General features: G+C 42.3%; 1 protein-coding gene across 5 annotated transcripts in view; it reads right to left on the reverse strand.

Annotated features, from left to right (window-relative positions):
• Positions 1-23,466, reverse strand: part of PRRT1B (proline rich transmembrane protein 1B) — an 80,612-nt gene that overhangs the window by 18,460 nt on the left and 38,686 nt on the right. For 4 of the 5 annotated variants that reach the window (XM_072429509.1, XM_072429510.1, XM_072429511.1 and 1 more), the window contains one exon: positions 3,077-3,405. In XM_072429509.1, coding sequence (XP_072285610.1) covers positions 3,077-3,405 — 329 coding nt within the window. Of the gene's footprint in view, positions 1-3,076; positions 3,406-3,555; positions 3,731-23,466 lie in introns of those variants that run through there. The other variant, XM_072429513.1, reaches the window with a different exon arrangement.

Genomic DNA, 23,466 nt, shown 5'->3' on the forward strand with positions numbered 1-23,466 from the left:
CCACATTTCTTCTTATCTGAATTCGCATTGTAAAAGATAGGATAGTTTTTATGAAAGTACCTCGGGACAGAGTTGTTGGAAAAATGTGTCTCCTGCAAGGCTAAATATCAACCCTCAAGGAATTATAGTAGTGAAATGATTTAGACCGCTTGACCCGAGAGTTAAGGCCTTGAACGTTTTGGGAGAGCAATGTTAGCTTAGTAGGGGTTGTGGGCACCGCAGGAGGCTCAGTCATCATATACTACTAGTAGAGCCATGTGTAAACTTCCTCTGGGGGTAAGGAGAAAAATGTGGGAGCCATGGGGAAACAAAAAAAACACAAAGGACAAACAAAAAACAGACAACCAGCGCACCAGAATATTTTGTAGTAAACCAAGGAGGATCGGGTCCCTCCCTGACCCCCGGGAAAAATAAGGTCCCGGACCTCGGGGGGTAGCCTCACCTCCCATGCACCCAGGAGCTCCAACAAGCTCCATCTCGTCAGGGAGAGTCTGGCCGGGTCAGGACAAATAAATAAGACCCGAACCAGATTCCCTGTTGGTTGGGGGCATGTGTGACCCCCCTGGTCCCTCAGCCCTCCAAAAGTACTGAGGCATATGCCCCCAGAACAATCACACAGTAACCTGAGGAAACCACATGCTTGATAAGGGCTCGGCAGCCACTTGGCAGATAGCTCGGCAGATAGCTCAATAAGGCACAAAGAAAAACCAGTACAATGTTGACCAGTAGTAACAATGACGCCCCACCACGGGGCCATGACGGCAGAGAATGAAATGGAGAAGGGTCAGGGGCCTCAATATACCAAAGCCCTGATAAAAGTACAAAGAGAACAGAGAGATATCAATATTTATACTGCAGCATAATAACCACAAAAAAGGGCACCCAGACTTACTCCATCAGCAAAAAGAAAAATAGAGAAACTTAGCAAAAACTCAGCAAAATACAGAAAAGAGCAAATATAATCAGAAACTGTTACAGGATAGCGTCCAGCACACATTTTCAAGGCGTCTTCTGAGAGTGTTTCCCAGATGTTTTGACTTTGTTCCAAAGTACAAAGATGTGGAAGCTTCCTTGCTTAACGTATGCGGAACATCCCCCCTCTGGATTAGCTCCAAATCCTTGAGGAGTTGTTCTCCCTCATCAAAAGAGGAGAAGGAGAAACTCTTCCCCTGTAGCTGAAAAATCAATTTCAAAAGGGAAAGCCCACCTATATTTAATCTTGTGATCAATCAGAACTTGCAATAGGGGTTTAAGCGCCCTCCTGCGTTGAATAGTAAATGGTGTTATGTCAGAGAAAATTTGTATCGGATGGCCTTCCATCTCAATAAGATCCATGTCCCTGGTTACTTTCAATAGAGCTTCTTTAGTAGAAAAGTAGTGAGGCTTGACAATTACATCTCTGGGTGGACCGTCCTGTCTAGGCACCACCAAAGCCCTGTGCGCCCTGTCAATTACAAAGTGGTACTCTGGTAAATCTGGTAAGAGATCTTGCAGGAATCGCTGCACAGCCTCTGTAACATCTTTCACTGATTCAGGGAGGCCCCTGATCCTGAAATTATTTCTACGAGACCTATTTTCCAGGTCATCAAGCTTAAACTGCAGGTCTGGTTGGAATTCTGGTTAACTCGTGACACCGTTTCATCCACTTTTTTCTCAAAAACATCAATTCTGGTGCCCAGAATCTGTAAATCTTGGCGCAGCTCAGATGTGATACTCTCTGTAACCTTAGCCAGCTCTGTTTGCAACAGCTCAGCCAGGTTAAAATACAGCCTATTCTCCGCCAATGGGAGATCCGAGGGGGGTGAAGAAGCTTTGGGATCCTGTGTGAGCACCCTAAATCTGGAACCATCACCATGGGTTAAGGCATGTGAGCTATGAGAAGTTAAATCCTCTCCTGGAATATACCGAGAGCCCTGTAGTGCATTCAAGGGCACTGCTGAGGGGGGGGGGGGGCTGAGACATGTGAAGGCTGGGGGAATCCTGTGTATCCTGGGTGCTGGCAGGTGAGGAGTGGGAAGAACTCCCTTCCCATCCCTTGTCTGCTGGTCCCCTGCCCATACCTGTAGGAGAGACTTTCTCCCTCTCCAGCAATGCAGAGCCTCCAGCCACGTGCGTGTCCCGGGGGGCCGCCATCTTGGAGGCCGGCCGTTGAGACTGAGATCACGGAATGCGGTCATTCGCCTTCTTCCCCGACTTTCCTACCATCGCAGGAAGAAGCAGAGAGGAGTCCGGAGCCTGCACAGCTTGTAAGTAGTGTGGCTGCCGAGTGCCGCTACTGGGAGACCCGTTAAGGGACGGGGGGGGTGCCGAGCCATCTAGCTGACGGCGGCGCATGCGCACTCTCCATCCTCCTCCTTTTAAGCTAACAGAGCCATAGCCCTGAAAACTGGTAATCAGGAGTCAGCAGAATTATTTGATCATATAAGCACTGACTTGGTGTAGTAAGATTATCTTGGTCATGCACAAGCATTCCTTTTTTGAGATATTTGCCATAAGGAAGATAGCATCATGTCCAGAGAGGGAGCAGAGTGTTCAGCAACACACTAAAATAGTGTCAGAGGGCCTTGTTGAGTAGGATCAATTGAAGCCTCTACAGGTGTCATTCTGAACCAGGCTTCCATAGAGCCCCAAGGTTTCTAGAGGTTCCTATGTGACTGATTTGATGATATCTGCATAGTTCTGGGGCAACACTTTTTGGTAGAGCCAGCTTCATGACTATTTATATATTATGTTTTATTTGTCTATGTTTTATTTGTCTATAAAGGTGGTATTCTAGTCACAATTGTAGGGGGGGGGGGCATTTTTTGCACTGAAAAACTATTTAAGAGGTATTTTTTCACCACTAACCCTCCAAAAAATATTTTTGGTAGGGATTCCCAGAGAACTGAAAAATATTTCAAGGGTTGCCCTATAGTATTCTTCTAAATCAAACCTGCCAGCAACACACTATTCAGAGACGTGGAAATGGAAGGAATTCTAATTCTAATCAATAATGTGATCCTGTGTGAAACTCATAGGTCCACATTAAACACAGCTTTCTCATTGATTAGTTTGGCATCTGTAGAGTTTTACTTACTATGATGTAGGGGTACGACCTAGGAGGCATGTTCTGATGTGTGTAAATGCTTTGCAATGTCGGCCCAGATTGGTACAGAATAGCCATTGAACTAGAAACATTTGTTTGATAATTGGGGTACAGCAGATGTGCGGTCTTGGGGTCTGGAGGAGAATATGGCGGGGGGTCCCCAACAAATACAGTGTTCTCTATGCCTTTAGGCAATTCTGAGGTAGATTTGGGCTGCTTTGGTGGTTGGACAAGATCCGTACTTGGAGTGTGAGCTCTTTGGCCCATTTCCACAACTGCTTCATTCCTTTCTTCTTCTTGCTGAATCCCAACTTCTATTTCTATTTAAAAACAAAACATAAAAATGTGTTAGTCCTAGGTGCACACTGTGCCTCTTTGGCTTATTTATCAAAGTGTTTAGCGTAAGAATTCTTGCATCTTTATATAAACCAGATAAAAACTCCAACCAATGGCAATTTAGGTGAGCTTACTTTCAAGGTCCCACTTTGTTTGCTATGAATTTAATTCCACGTCTTCTAAGCATGGCCTTTCTAAGCCCCCTAACTGCCACAGATCTACTGTCTGGATTTGAACAGAATTCCAGGGTCCATGTTCTGCACCAGTATTTCACAAGTACCAACCAGGCAAGACTGTACATGTGTGGGGATTCTGTCTCGTTATTTCTATACTTGTAGCCCTGGAAATAAAAGACAGGTATTTTCTCCTAAAAAACATTCCACTCAAAGTCATCTTTACCCCAAAATCAGACATTTTTACTTCCACTTACCAGCCCCTAATATATGAAAATAAGAGTGGTTAAAAGCCACATTCCAAAAATAAATCAGAGTAAGGATGTTTTAGAGAAAGAGAGTTCCAGAAAGTGGTATTTTCAAGGGCAAAATATTAAAATTTATTAAAAATCATCAAAACATTTTATTTCACATAAGAGTGTATCAAGACAAATACAAACACCTAATAAAACCAATTGAGCATCATATCATGTTCCTATAGAGTGAATTGATCTCAATATATGTAACACTGTAAAAAAATATTTAAAGATGGATTATAACCCTTCTGGAGATAGCTACAATAAGCCAATTTTCTACACAGAAGGGGAGATTCAGGAATGACAGAGATCAAATATAAACATAACAAGTAATAAAGAGAACAACAATGGTATAAATTGTGTTTCCAATCTCCAAAAGCAAAAACAAAAAAAATGTATAGTTACAATTGAAATACTCACAGATAGTCTCCTGTTAGAAGGAGATAATGTTGTATCTTTAGCAAGCACACCACCTTAGGAACTGATGCCAGTGGCGCAAACAAACAGAAAAAACACCAAAAACTAAATAAATGTTAAACAATATAGTATTTAGTGGAATAAATGATTATTAAAATAACAGATAACAAATAACAGTTGTTAACAGACGTATTTCAACAGCAGTATACTCAGTATATAACCAAGAAGTAATGTAGGTTGGAAAGTAAATAAATAAATTAATTCCTTCACTAATACTAATGGTATTCTATTATATCAAGTCTATTTATGACTTGGTATATTTGTGGAATGAAATCATGAGCGGATTTAGATATATTTAACTATCAGGGATAAATCCCAACAGCCTAAATTAATTACAGAAGTATAATAAAATAAATTTTAACTCATATGTAAGAATTGTGCATAAGGTATAAAGGATATATTGAACCCTAAAGAGTAAAGGTTACCTGGAGTCAAATAATTTAAATGCTTGTTGGATATTCCACATGGAAGATATTAAGAGACAAATTCAAAGGCAGCTCTAAGATAAAAAATAGATTGGGTTGAAGCTTACCTGGTGTGCCAGTGGGCTTGCGCCAACAGCAAGGCTTTTTATAGCGGTGGCAGCGTCTGGGGTACCCGCTCATTCATCCACGAGTGGGTGTGCCGAAAGTGACTTCATCCGCAGTTGTCCAGGGTTTGCACTGTTTGCACTGGAGGTGGAGCCCGTGGCTATAGCAATTCGTAACCATGCAGATATTCAGGGAATAAAGGTGAAAGGCAAACAACATAAGCTTTGCCTTTTCGCGGATTACATACTTCTTAGTTTGACAAATCCCATGGTAACTCTGCCTAACTTGATGGAGGTTCTGGGGCATTTTCAGGCTTTTTTGGAACTCTGATTTATTAGCTCAAAAATGTAAGTCACTAAAAGTTACTTTGGCACCAGAAATGGTGAAGATACCTAAAGAAAACTTCCCTTTCCAATGGGAACCAAAAATGCTTAGTTATCTGGGTATATATATTTCTTCATCTTATGATACACTATATGCTAATATTCCTGATCTTGTGAAAAATCTGATAGGTCACTTTAAATCATGGAAAAGATATCAAATATCATGTTTCGGTCGGATAGCTTCTATAAAGATGTCTTGGTTACCAAAGCTTTTGTACCCTATGAGAGTTCTTCCATTAGCTATACCTACTCATGTACTTAATTTGTTACAGATATTTGAGTTTATTTGGGGGGGCAAAACAACCACGAGTCCCTAGACATACTTTATTTCGAACTAAGAGTATGGAAGGCTTATCAGTACCAAATATGAGCTTGTATTATAAGGCGGCCCAGGTATCTCCTTTTCTAATGTACTACAACCGGAATCATACACCTAAATGGGTAACCATTGAGAATGCAGTGGTAGCACCACTATCGGTGGAAGCTGTACTCTGGGTCTCGGGTATGCAGAGGCGCTGTATCTCTAATCCTATATTAAAACATACATTGAAAATTTAAACAGACTGGGGCCTTATGTCTCCTCATACCCCGGTAGCTTCAATTATTGGGAATCCGATGTTTCCCCCTGGTATAGGGGAACCAAGGCGTTTTGCTTGGTGGATGGAGAAGGGCCTGTACAGAAGTCATCATTTCTTAAATCTGTCTGGGATACCTTCTTTCAGTGAATATTGTGAGAAGTATGAAGCTCCTCCGGTTGAACTATTTAGGTACCTACAAATTAGGCACTTTGTTCAATCTAGATTGGGATCAACTCCGGGTACTTATAATATGACATGGTTTGAGAGATTGTGTGTAAAGGACCCAAACACAAAAAGAGTATTATTGGCTTTGTAAAATAACTTAGTTCAGATTAACATGAATAGTCCATCATGTATATCTAAATGGGAGGTGGGTTTGGGTGAAATGTTTCAACAGTAGGATTGGGATCAGATGTGGCATACAATAGCTCATTGTAGTATTATTGCTTCAGCGGTAGAAACTAATTATAAATTAATGATGAGATGGTATATGGTCCCATCCAGGCTTGCTAAATTTCAGTTGAATTGTACAGGTAACTGTTTTAGGGGCTGTAACACCACAGGAACTTTTTACCATATTTGGTGGGAATGCCCCAAAATTAGGAAGTTTTGGATGGGAGTATATCAAATTGCATACACCATAGTGGGTTGTTCTTTTCCTAAACAGCCAGCTGAAGCACTTTTAAGCCTAAAACCATCCATTTATGAACCAATTTAAATTATTAACATATTTGTTTACCGCGGTCAAAATGGTTCTGGTTAAGGCTTGGAGGTCTACAACCCCCAATATACAGCAAGTTAAGAACAAAATGTCTTGGTTTTTAGTGAATGAGAAGATAAGAGCTTTGTTGATGTCCTCGGTAACTAAATTTCTAAAAATATGGTCGCCATGGATCAAATATTATATGCCTATGGGGTGGGATCAGTCGTTGTTGACCATATAGTTATATCACCAGCAAATGGTATTGCTTATGGAGCGTGCCTACCATTCCCCATTTCCTTTTGTGTCTTTGTTTTAGTAGTGTTATTGTTATATGTAGTAAAAGGTTCTATTTAGGATATATATATAAATGTTTCGTCGGATAGATGGTAATTATTGTCTTTTTTGCTTTTTTTTAAGTGGAAATGATTCTTTAGCGGGTAATATAGCATAATGCAGTATGAATAAATAAGTTGAGGATTATCTCTCCCTCCTTATAAAACACAAAGCCACAAAGAAATATTATATTTTTAAATGTTCACTTGAAACATTATATTTGTATATATTCACTTGTCACAGGGAATTTTTTTTTTCTCACAAAGATAAAAGTTAGACATGATTAATGTTGGTTATACACGTTGTCTGGGGAGAAGGGAAGTAATCCCTCCCCCCTCTTGTTATTGTCACTATTATGAAGATTATACGATTGATTGCGCTCATGGAGTTGATATTTGTATTAATTAATTTTGATTGTTTCATATGGTTGTGTAAATGGAATGTAAATGAAACTTTTAAAGAAATTAAAACAGAAGATAAAAAATAGATTGGATTGAATCTGACCTGGTGTACCAGTAGGCCTGCCCCACCGTCAAGGCTTTATATAGTGGTTGCAGCGTCTGGAGGACCTGACCAATTTTCCACGTGCAGGAGCAATGGAAAGGACGTGATCCGCAGTAGTTGTAATAGAACTTTCGGTCTATGGAATGCAAGCTTGCATTCCAACAACTGAAAGTGATACAAAGAACCAGTGCATATAGAACAGAGTGCCTAGAGGGCGCTCTGGAAGTGTACAGAAGCAATGGAAAGGGCTAAGGCAGGTCCCTGGAAGGATACAAATCTGTGTGAGCTAAAAATTTAATAGCATATAACAAATGGATAGAAATATATTTTTCCTCCGTTAGAGATGAGTAATTATAAAAGTATGCATGGAGTTCAGAACAATAGTATCCTTTTAACCTAAGGTTTACTATGGAATTTATTCCTACTAAAATCTGTTTTCTTGATTTTGAATTTTTTTTCTTAAACATGATAACACATTAGCGTCCACTCTTTTCCGTAAACCAACTGCCGGTAACACCATTTTGGCTGCTTCTAGTGCCCACCCCCTCCTTTTGATTTGCAGCATTCAATATTCCCAGTACCTACGGATTCGTAGGAACTGTATGAATGAATATTGCTACCAAACACAAGCAAAATTATTACAAAAATGTTTGCTAGAGAGTGGTTACAGTAGAAAAATGTTGAAAAGAGCCTACCATAAGGCTAACCAAAGGAGCCGCCAAATTTCTCTTTAGTAGAAAAGATCATAAAAAGGATAGCATCAGTAGAATCACAGAATACTCTAATATTCACATAGAATAAAGAAAAAAATATATTGAAGAATACTGCGCTCTCCTGACTTGTAACCCAAAAATTCAGAAGTATATTACTGATACACCAAAAACAGTTTATAGAAAAGCTCCCTCCATCAGTAATCAAATTGTTAGGAGTCATTTTTTCTATAAAGACAAACCCCAATTGGGACAGGGTTATTGTTCACATGTTCCCCAATTGGCACATATTCACAGTGTAAAAGATTTTCACATCTGAATTGGATAGAGATACATTTAAAATACCTACTACAGTTATTCCTAAATTATATAATTTAATAAACTGTAACACCTGTGGTGTTTTTTACTTTCTGCATTTGTGGGTGCTTTTTACATAGGTAAGACAAAAAGACAATTATGTTGCCTCATTTACGATTACATATAACTTACTGAGAATGGTAAAATTGTTACACCTCTTGCAGACATGTGGGACTCCAACATAATTCTGATACAAGCTCTCTCAGATTTACCGTTCCTGAATAAATATCACCAGACTCTATGGGGTGGCAATTGGGAGAAGAAAATTTTACAATGGGAAACTTGTGGATTTATGAACTAAAAGTTATATATTTTCCTGGTCTAAATGACGTTATGACTTTTCAGTCCTTCCTATAAACTATAAATATGAATCATAAAACATATACCATAGGGCATTCTCTGCTTTCAAATGTAAAAAAAAATATTTTCTTGATTTAATTGAATGTAAATGTCTTGAATCAATTCACCCATGTATAGTCCTCTAATTATATATGGGTCATAATTTACTATGACCCATATATAGTTTTCTAATCATATATACACTGATTTCCTATAATCTGGTGATTCTCTAATATTTGTTTTACATTTTTATATATTACTGGTATTGTCAATTGTGTAAACTAAAAATTGTATTGTCATCTACTCAATATATGGTGAATAATTTGAATCTATTGTTCTCAACTCATTGCATACTTTATAATTATTCATCTCTAACTGAGGAAAAAATGTATTTCTATCCATTTGTTATAAACTATTAATCTTTTTTATGCTCCCGCGGATACACTTCCGGCACACCCGCTCGTGGATAATTGAGTGGGTACCCCAGACGCTGCCACCGCTATATAAAGCTTTGCCGTTGTCGCAAGCCCACTGGCACACCAGGTAAGCTTCAACCCAATCTATTTTTTATCTTAGAGCTGCCTTTGAATTGGTCTCCCAATATCTTCTATATGGAGTATCCAATAAGCATTGAAATTATTTGACTCCAGGTAACCTTTACTCTTTAGGGTTCAATATATCCTTCATACCTTATGCACAATTCGTACATATGAGTTAAATGTATTTTATTATACTTGTGTAATCAATTTATGCAGTTGGGATTTATCCCTGATAGTTAAATATAGCTAAATAGGACCCAACAAACGGCTCATGATTTAATTCCACAAATACACCAAGTCATTATTTATTTTCCAACCTACATCACTTCTTGTTGAAATAAGTCTTTTAACTGCAACTGTTTTTTCAATATTAGTTTATTCCACTAAGAAATATATTTTATAAAATGTACTTAGCATCTTGGTGCCTTTTCTGTGTGTTTGCGTCAATGACATCAGTTCCTATGGTGGTGTGCTTGCTAAAGATGCAACATTATCTCCTAACAGGAGATTATCTCTGAGTATTTCAATTGTAACTATACATTTTTGTTTTTGCTTTTGGTGATTGGAAACACAATTTATACCATTGTTGTTATCTTTGTTACCTGTTATAGATTTGTTTAGACTGTTTAGATTTGATCTCTGTCATTCCTGAAAAAGCAACAATATTGTTGCAAAATGTATCAAATGCAATCTCCCTTTCTGTGTAGAAAATAGCTACAATAAGCCAATCTCCAGAGGGGTAATATCCATTTTTAAATATTTTGGTACAGTTACATATATTGAGATAAATTCACTCTATGGGAACATTATATGATATGATGTTCAATTGTTTTTTTAAGTGTTTGTATATGTCTTGAAATATTCTTATGTGAAATAAAATGTTTAGAATAATTTTTTATATTTTGCCCTTGAAAGTCCCCCTTTTGGGAACACTCTTGTTCTAAAAAACCTTTACTTACATTACTACTGACCAAAGCTGATGGGGGGTTGGTGCCCGTTCTTCTTACTATGCCCCTCATTGTTTGGGGAAGAGAGGGGTCTGGTATAGCCAGGTTTCAAGGGGCCTGGTATGGGCAGGAGATGGGCATACTTTTGCTGCTCACCCTTTTTCTGTTCAGACTGGTTTTATGACTGAAAATGTGATTATAATGTTAGGGTGACCCATGGAGCTTTCTCTTAAAAATGTCTATCAGAAATAAATAAGCAGCTACAGCTTTAGAATATTCCAAGAATGTTATGTGAATGATTTCTGTATTGACATATTACAAATATTTCTTTCATATCAGTTCAAAAAAAGTTATTATGTTTAGATCCATGCTAACTATGACCCTTTTAGCCAAACCCAAGATTCAGCTTAATTCAGCTATTCAGTTGCACTTACTCTTTGTAAGTGTTGGTCGAATAGCTCACTATTTGATTTGACAGCTATTCAGTCGAATACTGCATAATTATTCGGGTGAACGAACGTCGAATTCGAACTCAATTAAAGTCAATAGGGGGAAAATTGGGCTTGTTTTTAGGGACTGTGTAGAGCTTCTACAGCCTATAAATACATTTAAAAAAGATATGTCAAGACTACCCCAGCTCTGCACAACACTGTGCAAGTAAAAATATAAAAAAAAAAAAATAAGGAAGGCCTTTTTATGGCAAGGCGATTTTTTGGGGCAGACAAGGGAACATGTTGGATTTTATACGGGTCTCCCAGTAGAGGCAGAGAGGGCCACGAGGGGGTTCATCCGGTCCAAAAATTAGCCACCAGGTTTCACCGCTCCGTTACAAGCCATACACAGGCTTCAGAGTACAGGCAGAGGTACCTGAGGGGGGTCTTTCAGTCAAAAAATTAGCCAGCTACACAGCTCTATTATAAGTTACAAGTGACAGGTGGCAGCAGCAGGAGAAGGAGGCGCTGGGCACTGAGACGGAGCGGGGACCGTATTGGTAACTGGCATCTAGAGCTGGGTGTAGTGAATAATCTATGCCACCTAGATGGCTGTAATGCCATATTTAGGAATGGAGTACTGACAGGCACACCCCAGGCTTGATCAATATTAGCCATCAGGATGCAGGTATACTTCCAATGAGCCAGCTGATTCGAGTGGGTGGCATCATTAACCCTGGAGTGCAGCTCGAAGCATGGAAGTGCATATCAATCACATCCGGTGCAAATCTGTCAGTGTGGCGCTGTAGAAATTCCCCTTTATGATGTCCCAGCACACATTAGGACATGGATACTTTAGCACTTCACCAGCTTTGAATCCATCAAACATGGACAAGTTGCATATCACCAGACTTTTGGGGCTCAGCACCTCGGTGAGCCAAAAAAGCAGGTGGTCCAGGTTGGTTTTGTACATTTGCAGTGATTGCTCATGATAACTGATAACATCCTATATACATGAGTTGATGATGACAATGTCGGGCTGAGGTCCATGTTCAAAGTTGGCCAGCACGCTCTCTATGTACTCCAAAGAGAAACGGGTCAGGAAATAGAACCGTACAAGGTGGTGGTCAGTTCTGGAATGACGCAGTTGGCTGTAAATTATGCCATTGTGCATTTCACACAGAGATTCCCCAACATGTAATTTGCAAATGACATTTCAGCCTTCCCTTTCAGCAGCTTCTCAGTCTGAAACTCATCATTCTGCAGTATTTTCACAAGATCCTTGTTGACAGGTCTTTGAATGGAGTCTCCCAGGACGGCCACATACTTGTTGTGGAGAAGTCTCCGGACGTCTGCTGAGCTCAATAACTTCATGGCTCAATGTGGTCATCCAGGACCTCTTGGTTCCCGTTAAACATATCGGTGTCTCCCATCCCATCCCCCCCACATATACAGAGGGACTGCTGTCCCACTTCCCAGTTCCGGGGTAACATACACAGAAATTCAGTCCGATAAAGCATGGTACTGATGGATGAAGCAGAAGACGTGGCCTTCTACATTCAATCACAAATTTCAGATTACACACTTGCATTGCATTACACACTTCGGGGTGTTATTAAAGATGCACTACACCCAGCTCTAGATGCAAGTTACTAATGCCTACCACATTCCATCTCAGGGCCTGCTATCGAGTGAAAGCATATGAAAGGAGCACAAGCTTGGCGGAATCAGCGGGGAAAGAAAACCCTGTTGAGCTTGAGTCTAGTCTGGCATCTAGAGCTGGATACTGGGCAGTGGGCAGGCGGTAGCAGTAAGAGCAGGAAGAGTAGGCGGTGGGCCCTGAGAAGTGTGGATGGCATTGTTAACTGGCATCTAGAGGTGGGTACTGGGAGGAGGAGGTGGTAGGCCTTGAGACGGAGCAAGGACGGCATTAGTGGTTAAGGCCATCACCTATATGGACAGTGTAGAAGCTGTAGCTACTGTAGAGATTGTTGTGTAGGGGCTGCCTTTTCCTATCTGCTAGCTGTAACTTTGTAAAATGCGGCATGGACAGCGTTGTTAGCTGGCATCTACAGCTGGGTACTGGGTACTGGGTAGGTGGCAGCAGTAACAGCAGGAGGAAAATTTGGTGGGCTCTGAGACAAAGTTTGGACAGCATTAGTAACTGGTATTTAGACTGGGGTACTGGGCAGGCAGCAGCTGTAACAGCATGGGTAGAAGGCGGTGGGCCCTAAAACGAAGTGTAGACAACATTAGTAACTGGCATCCATATTTGGTTACTGGGCAGGCAGCAGCAGTAACTGCAGGAGGATGAGGCGGCGGGCTCTGAGATCAAGTGTGGATGGCATCAGTAACTGGCATCTAGAGTTGGGTACTGGGCAGCAGCAGTACCAGCATGAGTAGGAGGCATTTAGCACTAAGACGGACTGTAGACGACATTAGTAATTGGCATCTAGAGTTGGGTACTAGGCAGGCAGCAGCAGTAACAGCATGACTCGAAGGCGGTGGGCTCTGAGACTGAGTGTGGATGGCATTAGTATCTGGCATCCAGAGTTTGTTACTGGGCAGGCGGCAGCATCATTTACAGCAGGTAGAGGAGGTGGTGGGCTCTGAGACGGAGTGTGGACGGCATTATTATCTGGCATCCAGAGTTTGTTACTAGGCAGGCGGTAGCATCATTTACAGCAGGAGTAGGAGGCGGTGGGCTCTGAGACGGAGTGTGGACAGCATTATTATCTGGCATCTAGAGTTTGTTACTGGGCAGGCTGGACAGCATTATTATCTGGCATCTAGAGTTTGTTACTGGGCAGGCGACAGCATCATTCACAGCAGGAGGAGGAGGCGGTGGGCTCTGAGATGGAGTGTGGATGGCATTAGTATCTGGCATATAGAGTTTGTTACTGGGCAGGCAGCATCATTTACAGCAGGAGGAGGAGGCGGTGAGCTCTGGGACGGAGCATGGACAGCATTATTATCTGGCATCTAGAGTTTGTTACTGGGCAGGCGGTTTGTTACTGGGCAGGCGGCAGCATCATTTACAGCAGGAGGAGGAGGCGGTGGGCTCTGAGACGGAGTGTGGACAGCATTAGTATCTGGCATCTAGAGTTTGTTACTAGGCAGGCAGTAGGATCATTTACAGCAGGAGGAAGAGTTGGTGGGCTCTGAGACAAAGTGTGGACAGCATTAGTAACTGGCATCTAGAGTAGGGTACTGGGCAGGCAGCAGCATCAGTAACAGCAGAAGAAGGAGGTGGGGGGCCCTGAGACGAAGTTTGGACGGCATTAGTAACTGGCATCTAGAGGTGGGTACTGGGCAGGTGGCAGTATCAGTTCAAGCAGGAGGAGGAGGTGGTGGGCCCTGAGAAGTGTGGATGGCATTGTTAACTGTCATCTAGAGCTGGGTACTGGGAGAAGGAGGCAGTGGGCCCTGAGACAGAGCAAGTACAGCATTATTGTTTGAGGCCATCACCTAAATGGACAGTGAAAAGCTTTAGCTACTGGGGACATTGCTGTGTAGGGGACTGTCTTTTCCTATCTGCTAGCTGTACCATTGTAAAATGCGGCATGGACAGCGTTGTTAACCGGCATCTACAGCTGGGTACTGGGTACTGGGCAGGTGGCAGCAGTAACAGAAGGAGCAAGAGGTGATGGGCTCTGAGACAAAGTTTGGACAGCATTAGTAACTGGTATCTATACTGGGGTACTGGGCAGGCAGCAGCTGTAACAGCATGAGTAGAAGGTGGTGGGCCCTGAGACGAAGTGTAGACAACATTAGTAACTGGCATCCATATTTGGTTACTGGGCAGGCAGCAGCAGTAACAGCAGGAGGATGAGGCGGCGGGCTCTGAGATCAAGTGAGGACGGCATTAGTATCTGGCATCTAGAGTTGGGTACTGGGCAGGTGGCAGTATCAGTTAAAGCAGAAAGAGGATGCGGTGGGCTCTGAGACAAAGTGTGGACCGCATTAGTATCTGGCATCTGGTGGTTGAGGCCATCACCTATATGGACAGTGTAGAAGCTGTAGCTAGTGGAGACATTGCTTTGTAGGGGACTGCCTTTTGCTATCTGCTAGCTGTAACTTTGTAAAATGCGGCATGGACAGCGTTGTTAACTGGCATCTACAGCTGGGTACTGGGCAGGCGTCAGCAGTACCAGCATGAGTAGGAGGCATTTAGCACTGAGACGGAGTGTAGACGATATTAGTAATTGGCATCTAGAGTTGGGCACTAGGCAGGCAGCAGCAGTAACAGCATGATTCGAAGGCGGTGGGCTCTCAGACTGAGTGTGGATGGCATTAGTATCTGGCATCCAGAGTTTGTTACTAGGCAGGCGGTAGCATCATTTACAACAGGAGTAGGAGGCGGTGGGCTCTGAGACGGAGTGTGGACAGCATTATTATCTGGCATCTAGAGTTTGTTACTGGGCAGGCGACAGCATCATTTACAGCAGGAGGAGGAGGCGGTGGGCTCTGAGACGGAGTGTGGATGGCATTATTATCTGGCATCTAGAGTTTGTTACTGGGCAGGCGACAGCATCATTCACAGCAGGAGGAGGAGGCGGTGGGCTCTGAGACGGAGTGTGGATGGCATTAGTATCTGGCATATAGAGTTTGTTACTGGGCAGGCAGCATCATTTACAGCAGGAGGAGGAGGAGGAGGCGGTGAGCTCTGAGACGGAGCATGGACGGCATTAGTATCTGGCATCTAGAGTTTGTTACTGGGCAGGCAGCAGCATCATTTAAAGCAGAAGGAGGATGCGGTGGGCTCTGAGACAGAGTGTGGACCGCATTAGTATCTGGCATCTGGAGTTTGGTACTGGGCAGGCAGCAGCATCATTTACAGCATTAGGAGGAGGCGGTGGGCTCTGGGACGGCCTGTGGACGGCATTAGTATCTGGTATCTATAGTCGGGTACTGGGCAGCATCAATTACAGCAGGAGGAGGCGGTGGGCTATGAGATGGAGCGTGGACGGCATTAGTATCTGACAACTAGAGTTTGTTAGTGGGCAGGCGGCAGCATCATTTACAGCAGGAGGAGAAGGCGGTGGGCTCTGAGACGGAGTGTGGACGGCATTAGTATCTGGCATCTAGAGTTTGTTACTGGGGAGGCGGCAGCATCATTTACAGCAGGAGGAGGAGACAGTGGGCTCTGAGACAAAGTTTGGACGGCATTAGTATCTTGCATCTAGAGTTTGTTACTGGGCAGGCGGCAGCAGTAACAGGCAGTAGGAGGTGGTGGGCCCTGTGACGGAGTGTGAACCACATTGGGGGTTGAGGCCATCACCTCTATGGACAGTGTAGAAGCTCTAGCTAATTGAGACATGAATGGATTAACGAAAATCACACTTTCCATACATACTATCTAGTGAAACCACATTAAAGGGAACAGACTTGGTGGAATCCGCGGGGAAATACATACATTTTTTATCATTTGTGAATATCTAGCAAGTGCTATCACAGTTAAATATCTGTATTTGTTTCACATAAATACATACATTTTTATGGGTTTTAGGATACATACCAAGTGCTATCAGCATAAAATATCTGTATTTTTTGGAGAAAAATATATAATTTTTTTAAGGCCTTTTGGATAGATACCAAGTGCTATCAGAATTAATTATCTGTATTGTTCGTAGAGAAATACATCAATTTTTATGGCTTTAGGGATATGTAGCAAAGTGGGATCAGAACTAAAGATCTGTATTTTCTGTAGAGAAATACAGAATTTTTTATGGTCTTTTGGATCAATACCAAGAACTATCAGAATTAAATATATAAATTTTTTTGAAAGAAATTTAGAAATTTTTATGGCTTTAGAGATATTTAGCAAAGTGGGATAAGAATGAAATATTTGTATCTTTTGGAAATACCCAAATTTTTATGGGTTTTAGGATAGATACCAAGTGCTATCATAATAAAATATCTGTATTTTTTATCTATAAATACAGACATTTCTAGTTTTTTTGTGATAAATTGCAAAAGGTATCCTAAATTATACCTCTACCTCTGTAATCTATCACAAAAGCCAAACGAATTTCTATATTGATCAAAAAAAAAATACAGATATTTCATTCTTATAGTACTTAGTAGCTAAAAAAAATACAGATAATTAATTCTGATACTACTTGCAATCTATCAATAAACAGAAAAATTTCCATATTTCTGTAAAAAAAATACAGGTATTTAATTCTAATACCACTTGCAATCTATCAAAATAAACAGAAAAATTTCTGTATTTCTGTAAAAAAAATACAGATATTTAATTCTGATATCTGTATTTCTGTAAAAAAAATACAGATTTTTATTTTTGATACTACTTGCTATCTATCCAAAAGGACAGAAAAATGTATGTATTTCTCTACTAAAAATACAAATATTTAATTATGAATCACAGCTCCATTACAAGTGATTTAGGCTTTAAAGTAGATAGATGCAGAGGGCCCTGAGGGAGGAGCTCCATAAAAAAATTAGCCAGTTAGACAGCTCCATTTGAAGTTATAGACCTCAGAGACAGATAGGTAGAGGGCCACGAAGGGGAGGAGTAGAAGGAGATTCCGAAGGCTGTGAACGTGCTCTTCCCATCAAGGTGTCAGCAGGCTGTGCAGCAGCTGGCGACTAATCAGTACACTCTGCACTGAACAGGCAGGCAAGGATCTGAATGGCATGTTCTGCCAGCTCTGGCCACCGCTCAAGCTTGGATACCCAGTAGCCAAGTGGGTCCTGGCTTTACAGGTTGCAGATGTCCCATGTAGAGCTCAGGTATTCCTGCACCATGACTGAGTAGCGCTGCTGAATGTCATTGATAATTGCTGCATGACTGGCAGCTTGCTTCCGCTGAAAAAAAGCCTGCATATTTTGGCCTAGACGACCTCCACCGCTGCTTCCACCCATGACGCTTAAAGCAGTTGTTTGGCTCCCATGGCTGGTGGAACTGCCATAGGGATCCCTGCTGCTGCTGCTGCTGCTGCTTGCAGCTGGAAAGGCTGAGCACAAGTTCCTTACAAGCACTTCTTGGTAGTGCTGCATTTTAGGTCCCCTGTATTGGGGAAAGATCAGTTGTACCTCAGGCTTGTAACGTGGATCCAGTAATATAGCAATTCAATAGTAATAAGTCTTTGTTTTTATGTGTTGTATGCGCGGATCTTTAGCTATGCACTCCTGCATGAAGGATGTCATGTGGCTCAAACTCCCCACAGGTAATTCTGGACCCACACTCCTGTGGGTCGAACAGCAGCACAGGGTCATCCTCCTTCTCCTCCGCCTGGTCTTGCCATCCACGGAACATGACGCCTTGTGTTTGGGTGGATGGATACCAGGTTCCCCTAATATCCTCCTCTGCCCCTTCCTCCCCTTCTCCCATGCCTGCAATGTCCTCCTCATCCTCTTCCACCTCCTCCTCTTCCTGGATTTGTGGTGCACTATGCCTAGTAGGAACGCATGCTCGAGATGATGTTTGAAACGTCATCTCTTGATGCAGCGTCCGCTCTGTGTCGTGTCCGAGATCCACCATCATCTGTTCCAGCAAGCATATGATGGGGATGGTGTCACTGACACAGGCCTGATCTCTGCTGATCATCCTGGTCGCCTCTTCAAAAGGTGACAATACAGTGCACAAGTCTTCAATTTGCAGCCACTCCGCAGGGCTGAAGAAGGGTAGTGTAGGTATACGTCTGAAACGAACAGACTCAGCCACATAATCAACCAGCGCTTTCTGTTGTTCAGCCAGCCGCTGCAGCATGTAAAAGGTGGAATTCCAATGTGTGGCCACATCACAAATTAACCTGCGCACTGGCAGGTTGAGATTTCGCTGTAAATCCACCAATCTGGCACTGGCTGTGTAAGACCGGCGGAAATGCGCTGAAAACTTTCTGGCCTTCAGCAACAGCGGCTGGAGGCCTGGGTAATTCCTAAGAAAGCACTGTACTATCAGGTTCATGACGTGAGCCAGGCAAGGTACGTGTGTGAGTTTCCCACAACGCAGGGCTGCCAAAAGATTGGCACCGTTGTCACACATGACCTTGCCTGGCTAAAGTCTGTTGGGAGTTGGCCATATGTCCTCCTGCTCCCACAAGGTACTTAGAATGGCTGCGCCCGTGTGGCTGAGACAAAGCAGGCTTCGCAACCTCAGGACTGCGTGGCAACATCGGAATTGTGCACCGAAATAGCAAACTGCAGGTTGTTGCTGGCGGTGAACAGATGCTGCCGAATGGGAGGTGCTGGGTCTCCACAGCAAAGTGTCCCTGGAGGAAGAGGTTGAGACACAAGAGTCAAAGGAGGAGGTGGAAGTGGAGGTTGAGGAGAAAATTGCATGGCGATATGCTCTGGGCGGAGGTAGATATGCAGGCCTTGCTGCAGTTGCATCTTCCCCTGCTGCCATCAAAGTTACCCAGTGAGCTGTATAGGAAATATATCTTCCCACTCCATTCTTGCTCGACCAACTGTCGGTTGTCAGGTGCACCTTGTCAGAGTGCTGCCGGCCATGGACACATTCCTCTGCACATGTTCATGCAAAGCAGGAACATATTTTTCTGCAAAATACTGTTGCTTAGGCATAACGTATTGTGGGTTCGCTCAGAGGAATGCGTAACGGAACGCATTGGAGTCCACCAGGCGGTAAGGGAGGAATTCTTACGCAATCATCTGTGCAATTGTTGCATTGATTAGCTTTGTTTTGGGGTCATTTGGGCCATATTTCCTCTTGCGCTCCAGCATCTGGGGGATGGAAGGTTGGATGCTGCTAATGCTAACCACAGAAAGATTGGATGATGGGGTAGAAGTTGTGGGGGATGGCAATGATGCCTGGTCTTGACTGCTAACAATGCAACAAACAGCAGCCAATCTGCTTTGGGGCTCCTGCTCACCGCTGGTGGAGCCTGAAAAAGGTAATGCTCGGCTACATGCCCCACTCAAATTGCTGGCAGCAACACGGGTAACTTTGGTGGCAGAAGGAGAAAAGGCAGCGGAGGAAGATCGAGCAGTTTTAGCTTGCTTCTTGGGCAGAGGTGGTCGCACAGAGCTCTGTGCTTTGACCAGGTGTTCCCGCTAGGTTACTGGGTGGTGGCTTTTTAAATGTGTGCTCATGCAACTTGATCCAAGTTTGTCATCCCTTTGGAGATTAAAAAATGTCCACAGGGGCGAACATCTAACTGGGCCGAAAGGTGCTCTGGAGCTGGTGCTCGTGGTGGCGGTCCACGGTTGTTGAGGCAAATCCAACGATTTACGACTATGACTTGCTTCACTGGTACTTGAAAAAGTGTGGGCAGCTTTTACCCTCTTTCTCTCCCCCCCACTTTGAGGGCGCTCTGCAACCTCCTCCTCCTTCTCCTCTTCTTCCTGCATATGATGATCTCCTTGTTCGCCCCATGTCGGATCAAGGACATCATCATCATCATCAGAAGAGACAGTTTCCCTGTATGTGTCGAAAGGAAGCAGCAGCCTTTTGGAGCCAGTTTGAATTGGCTCGTCTGGCTCAGAGTGTTCTGGTGAAATGTAAGTGGGGGCAAAGCCTGTGAACTGACTCTCCTCGTCAGATAAGTGAATCAACTAAGCATCTTGAAGGATTGCTTGTAGCTCCGCCTCTCCAACCCCTGGGAGCAGCACAGTATACAAAGTTTATACTGCAGTATACACTGCGTCTGTGTGTCTGTCTCTCAGTACAAGTGTGATAATCTGCACGCAGTCAGGGAGGGTACCCTGCCTCTGGTGTGTATGTAACACTGACTATCTATCTATCTATCTATCTATCTATCTATCTATCTATCTATCTAACAGTGAAACACTCTACCTATCTGAGTACAGTAGATTTCAGGACTGCACCAATACAGTACAATCCAACAATCTATCTGACTAATAGTGTGAGTGTGACACAGTCTAGCTAAATAAAGCACTTGTTTTTACTTTGACAAAGCAAGCCAAGCAGCACAGAAGGATTGTAATGCTAGCAAATCTCTGTCAGGAGTGGTAAATGCAGGCACACCCCGGCCTTATATAGGCCAGTTGCTGCCTGTGTGGCATACAGTGACAGACAGCCAATCAGCTGCCTGCTAAAACAAACATGGAGGAGAGCCCATATTTTGTGCAATATAGCCACCCCTTCTCATTGCAGTCACACACTGCATTGGTGTGTTGCATATCCTTGGCATGTGTTCACGCTAAAATTTAGAGATATGTCATTTTACTGTGCTGGGACAATCAGCACTATCACTAAGGAGTGCATAGCTGTGTGCATAGAAGTACAGGTCTGCATTAAAAAAACTTCTTTCTTAGGAAATGTACTAGCCCTGGCTAAGTAAAGCAAAGATTTACTTTGTTTCCCTAGTTTCTTTAGATTCTCTGGCATTTTCCAGTGCGTCCATATGACTTCTGTTGTTGAACTGACCTCCATGCTGAATTTCAGATACTTTCATAAACTACAGACGCAATCCCTGGAGGGCTCAGTGATTTCTGTTTGCAATGCACAGTCAGCATTGCAGGAACTGAAAACACAGTGGAATGGGATCGCTGACAACAGTACACGGGCACATTTGTGATCCACACCATATAATTAGCTATTGGATTAGACTGAGATTGAAATGTTTTACTGGGTGAACTGCTGAACATGCAGCATGTCAGTTATTATACACATGCTAGGAAATTATTAATTTATTGGGTGTAAAAAACTGTAAAGGGAAAACTATGGGGAACAAATTTTTTGTTGACTTCAATTTTTAAGCTTATTTACACTAAAATGGGTATACTGATTCTTAAAATGCAGTTAGTTTTCTTCTATCACGACAGTTTTTTTTTTCTTCACTGCTTATAATAATGTGATTACTGTAGCGTGCATATGTATAGGCTATTCAATTACACGCAAGACAGTGTGGTCAGAGGTTGTGCGCTGCTCTACGTAGTGAATAAGCAAAATTTATTTTCTACTTACACACGTATTTTCTTTCTTCCAGATCATGTCTGGCTCTGCTGTTTCTCCTCGTAAGTGCCTAAACAACCCTGATTCATTTTGTTATATATGTGGCAGTTTCACCATACCCAGTCAAAGGGCGAACATCAGCACATTTGTAGAGCAAGCCTATTTGGAATATTTACATATAAGTTAAACTTGATTAAAGTCTTGGGCCCTTCATAAGGCAAACAGTGTGTCAAGGCTTTATGGATGTGGACAAAGGGGACACGTGATAAGATGCCATTTGGTATACCTATGGTTTGGGAAGAGCAAGGAGATCATTTTAGTGACTGTTACTTTTCTACAGTAAAAACTTTAGGACACAACAGGAAAAATAATTTAACAGAGTATCCTAGTCTACCATCGGCTACACGCCCAGTCTACACTACCCTCCCTTGAAGAACATGATTATGGTGATGAACTAGGTCACAACAAATGATTAAGAGTTTAAGAGGATTGAAGAGGACTCGTAAGGGATTTGATCAGAATGAGTTGAGTGATTTGGCACGTGATTTGGGACTATCGAAGAAGGCTTCAGAACTCCTAGCATCAAGACTGCGTGAGAAAATGTTACTTGAAAAAGGAACAAAGGTATCGTACTTTCAAACCAGTGAAATTGCATTTCTGCAGTACTTTAGTACCTGGTTTAATGGAGGAATCGGGAATTCCAATCTATAACTCAACCTAATAGCGACTATTCATCAATAGCTCAAAGCGGAGCTTAAAGTGTGTCCTTCTTCACATTGGCAATATATTTGGATCAGTCCCAATTGGCCATTCAGTTTCTCTTTGTGAAGAATATGCAGACAAAAAGAGAGTCATTGAGTTGTTGCAATATAACCAACACAATTGGGTCATCTGTGTTGACCTTAAAATAGTATACTTCCTTCTTGGTCAGGAAAGCAGATACACCAAGTATATTTGTTATCTGTGCATGTGGGACAGCAGAGCTCGTGAGAGGCATTGGGTTTGAAAGGAATCGGCCTCCAAGATCTGCCCTAAAACCAGGTGATGCAAACATTCTACATGAGCCATTTGTTGATAGAAAAAATAATTTATTACCGCCTCTGCACATGAAACTGGGTCTGATGAAGCAGTTCATTAAAGCTTTGCAAATTGAAGAAGACTGTTTCAAGTACGTAATTTTTGCATTTCCTAGCCTGTCATTTGAAAAAATAAAGGCCGGTGTGTTTGATGGTCCACAGATTCGGCAGCTCACCAAAGATGAACTTTTCATCATGACAAGGCCAGAAGTCGAAAAGAATGCTTGGTTATCATTCAAAGCCATTGTCAAGGACTTTCTTGGAAACACACAAACAAATAATTACACAGAAATAGTCCAGAAACTCTAGGAGTCTCCTTATTAAAGGGGGCTTGTAGATTCCAAAGTCATGCTAACAACACTTATAAAAGCCCCTATTGCTTTCAAGGAAGCTTTCATAAAAAGCTTGAAAACGCTTAAAAATGCCTCAATTGAATTTAATAGGAGCGCTTTCATGCGTTTTTCCGCATTTTCCTGTGTTTACTTGGTGTAGATTAGCCTATTGGAATGCATGGGAATTTCAAACATGGGCTTTTAAAGCCTCAGGCTAAACGCTTGGGAAAACGTCCTTGTAGATTTAGCGTCAATGTATTTTTTGGTACTTAAACTAGACACATTACATAAAATTGAAAATAACACTGCTAAAACTTCTGTTTGTTCTTTTCTGCAGTTCACACAATATAAACATAAGCTAGCTTGTTAGATAAGAAGTTAATTTATGTTCTGACTTTGCTGGGTTTATGCTAGTTTCAGGCCACCTATTGGTC

Source organism: Pyxicephalus adspersus, chromosome Z, assembly GCF_032062135.1.
Source record: "Pyxicephalus adspersus chromosome Z, UCB_Pads_2.0, whole genome shotgun sequence".
In the NCBI taxonomy this organism is placed as follows: domain Eukaryota; kingdom Metazoa; phylum Chordata; class Amphibia; order Anura; family Pyxicephalidae; genus Pyxicephalus; species Pyxicephalus adspersus.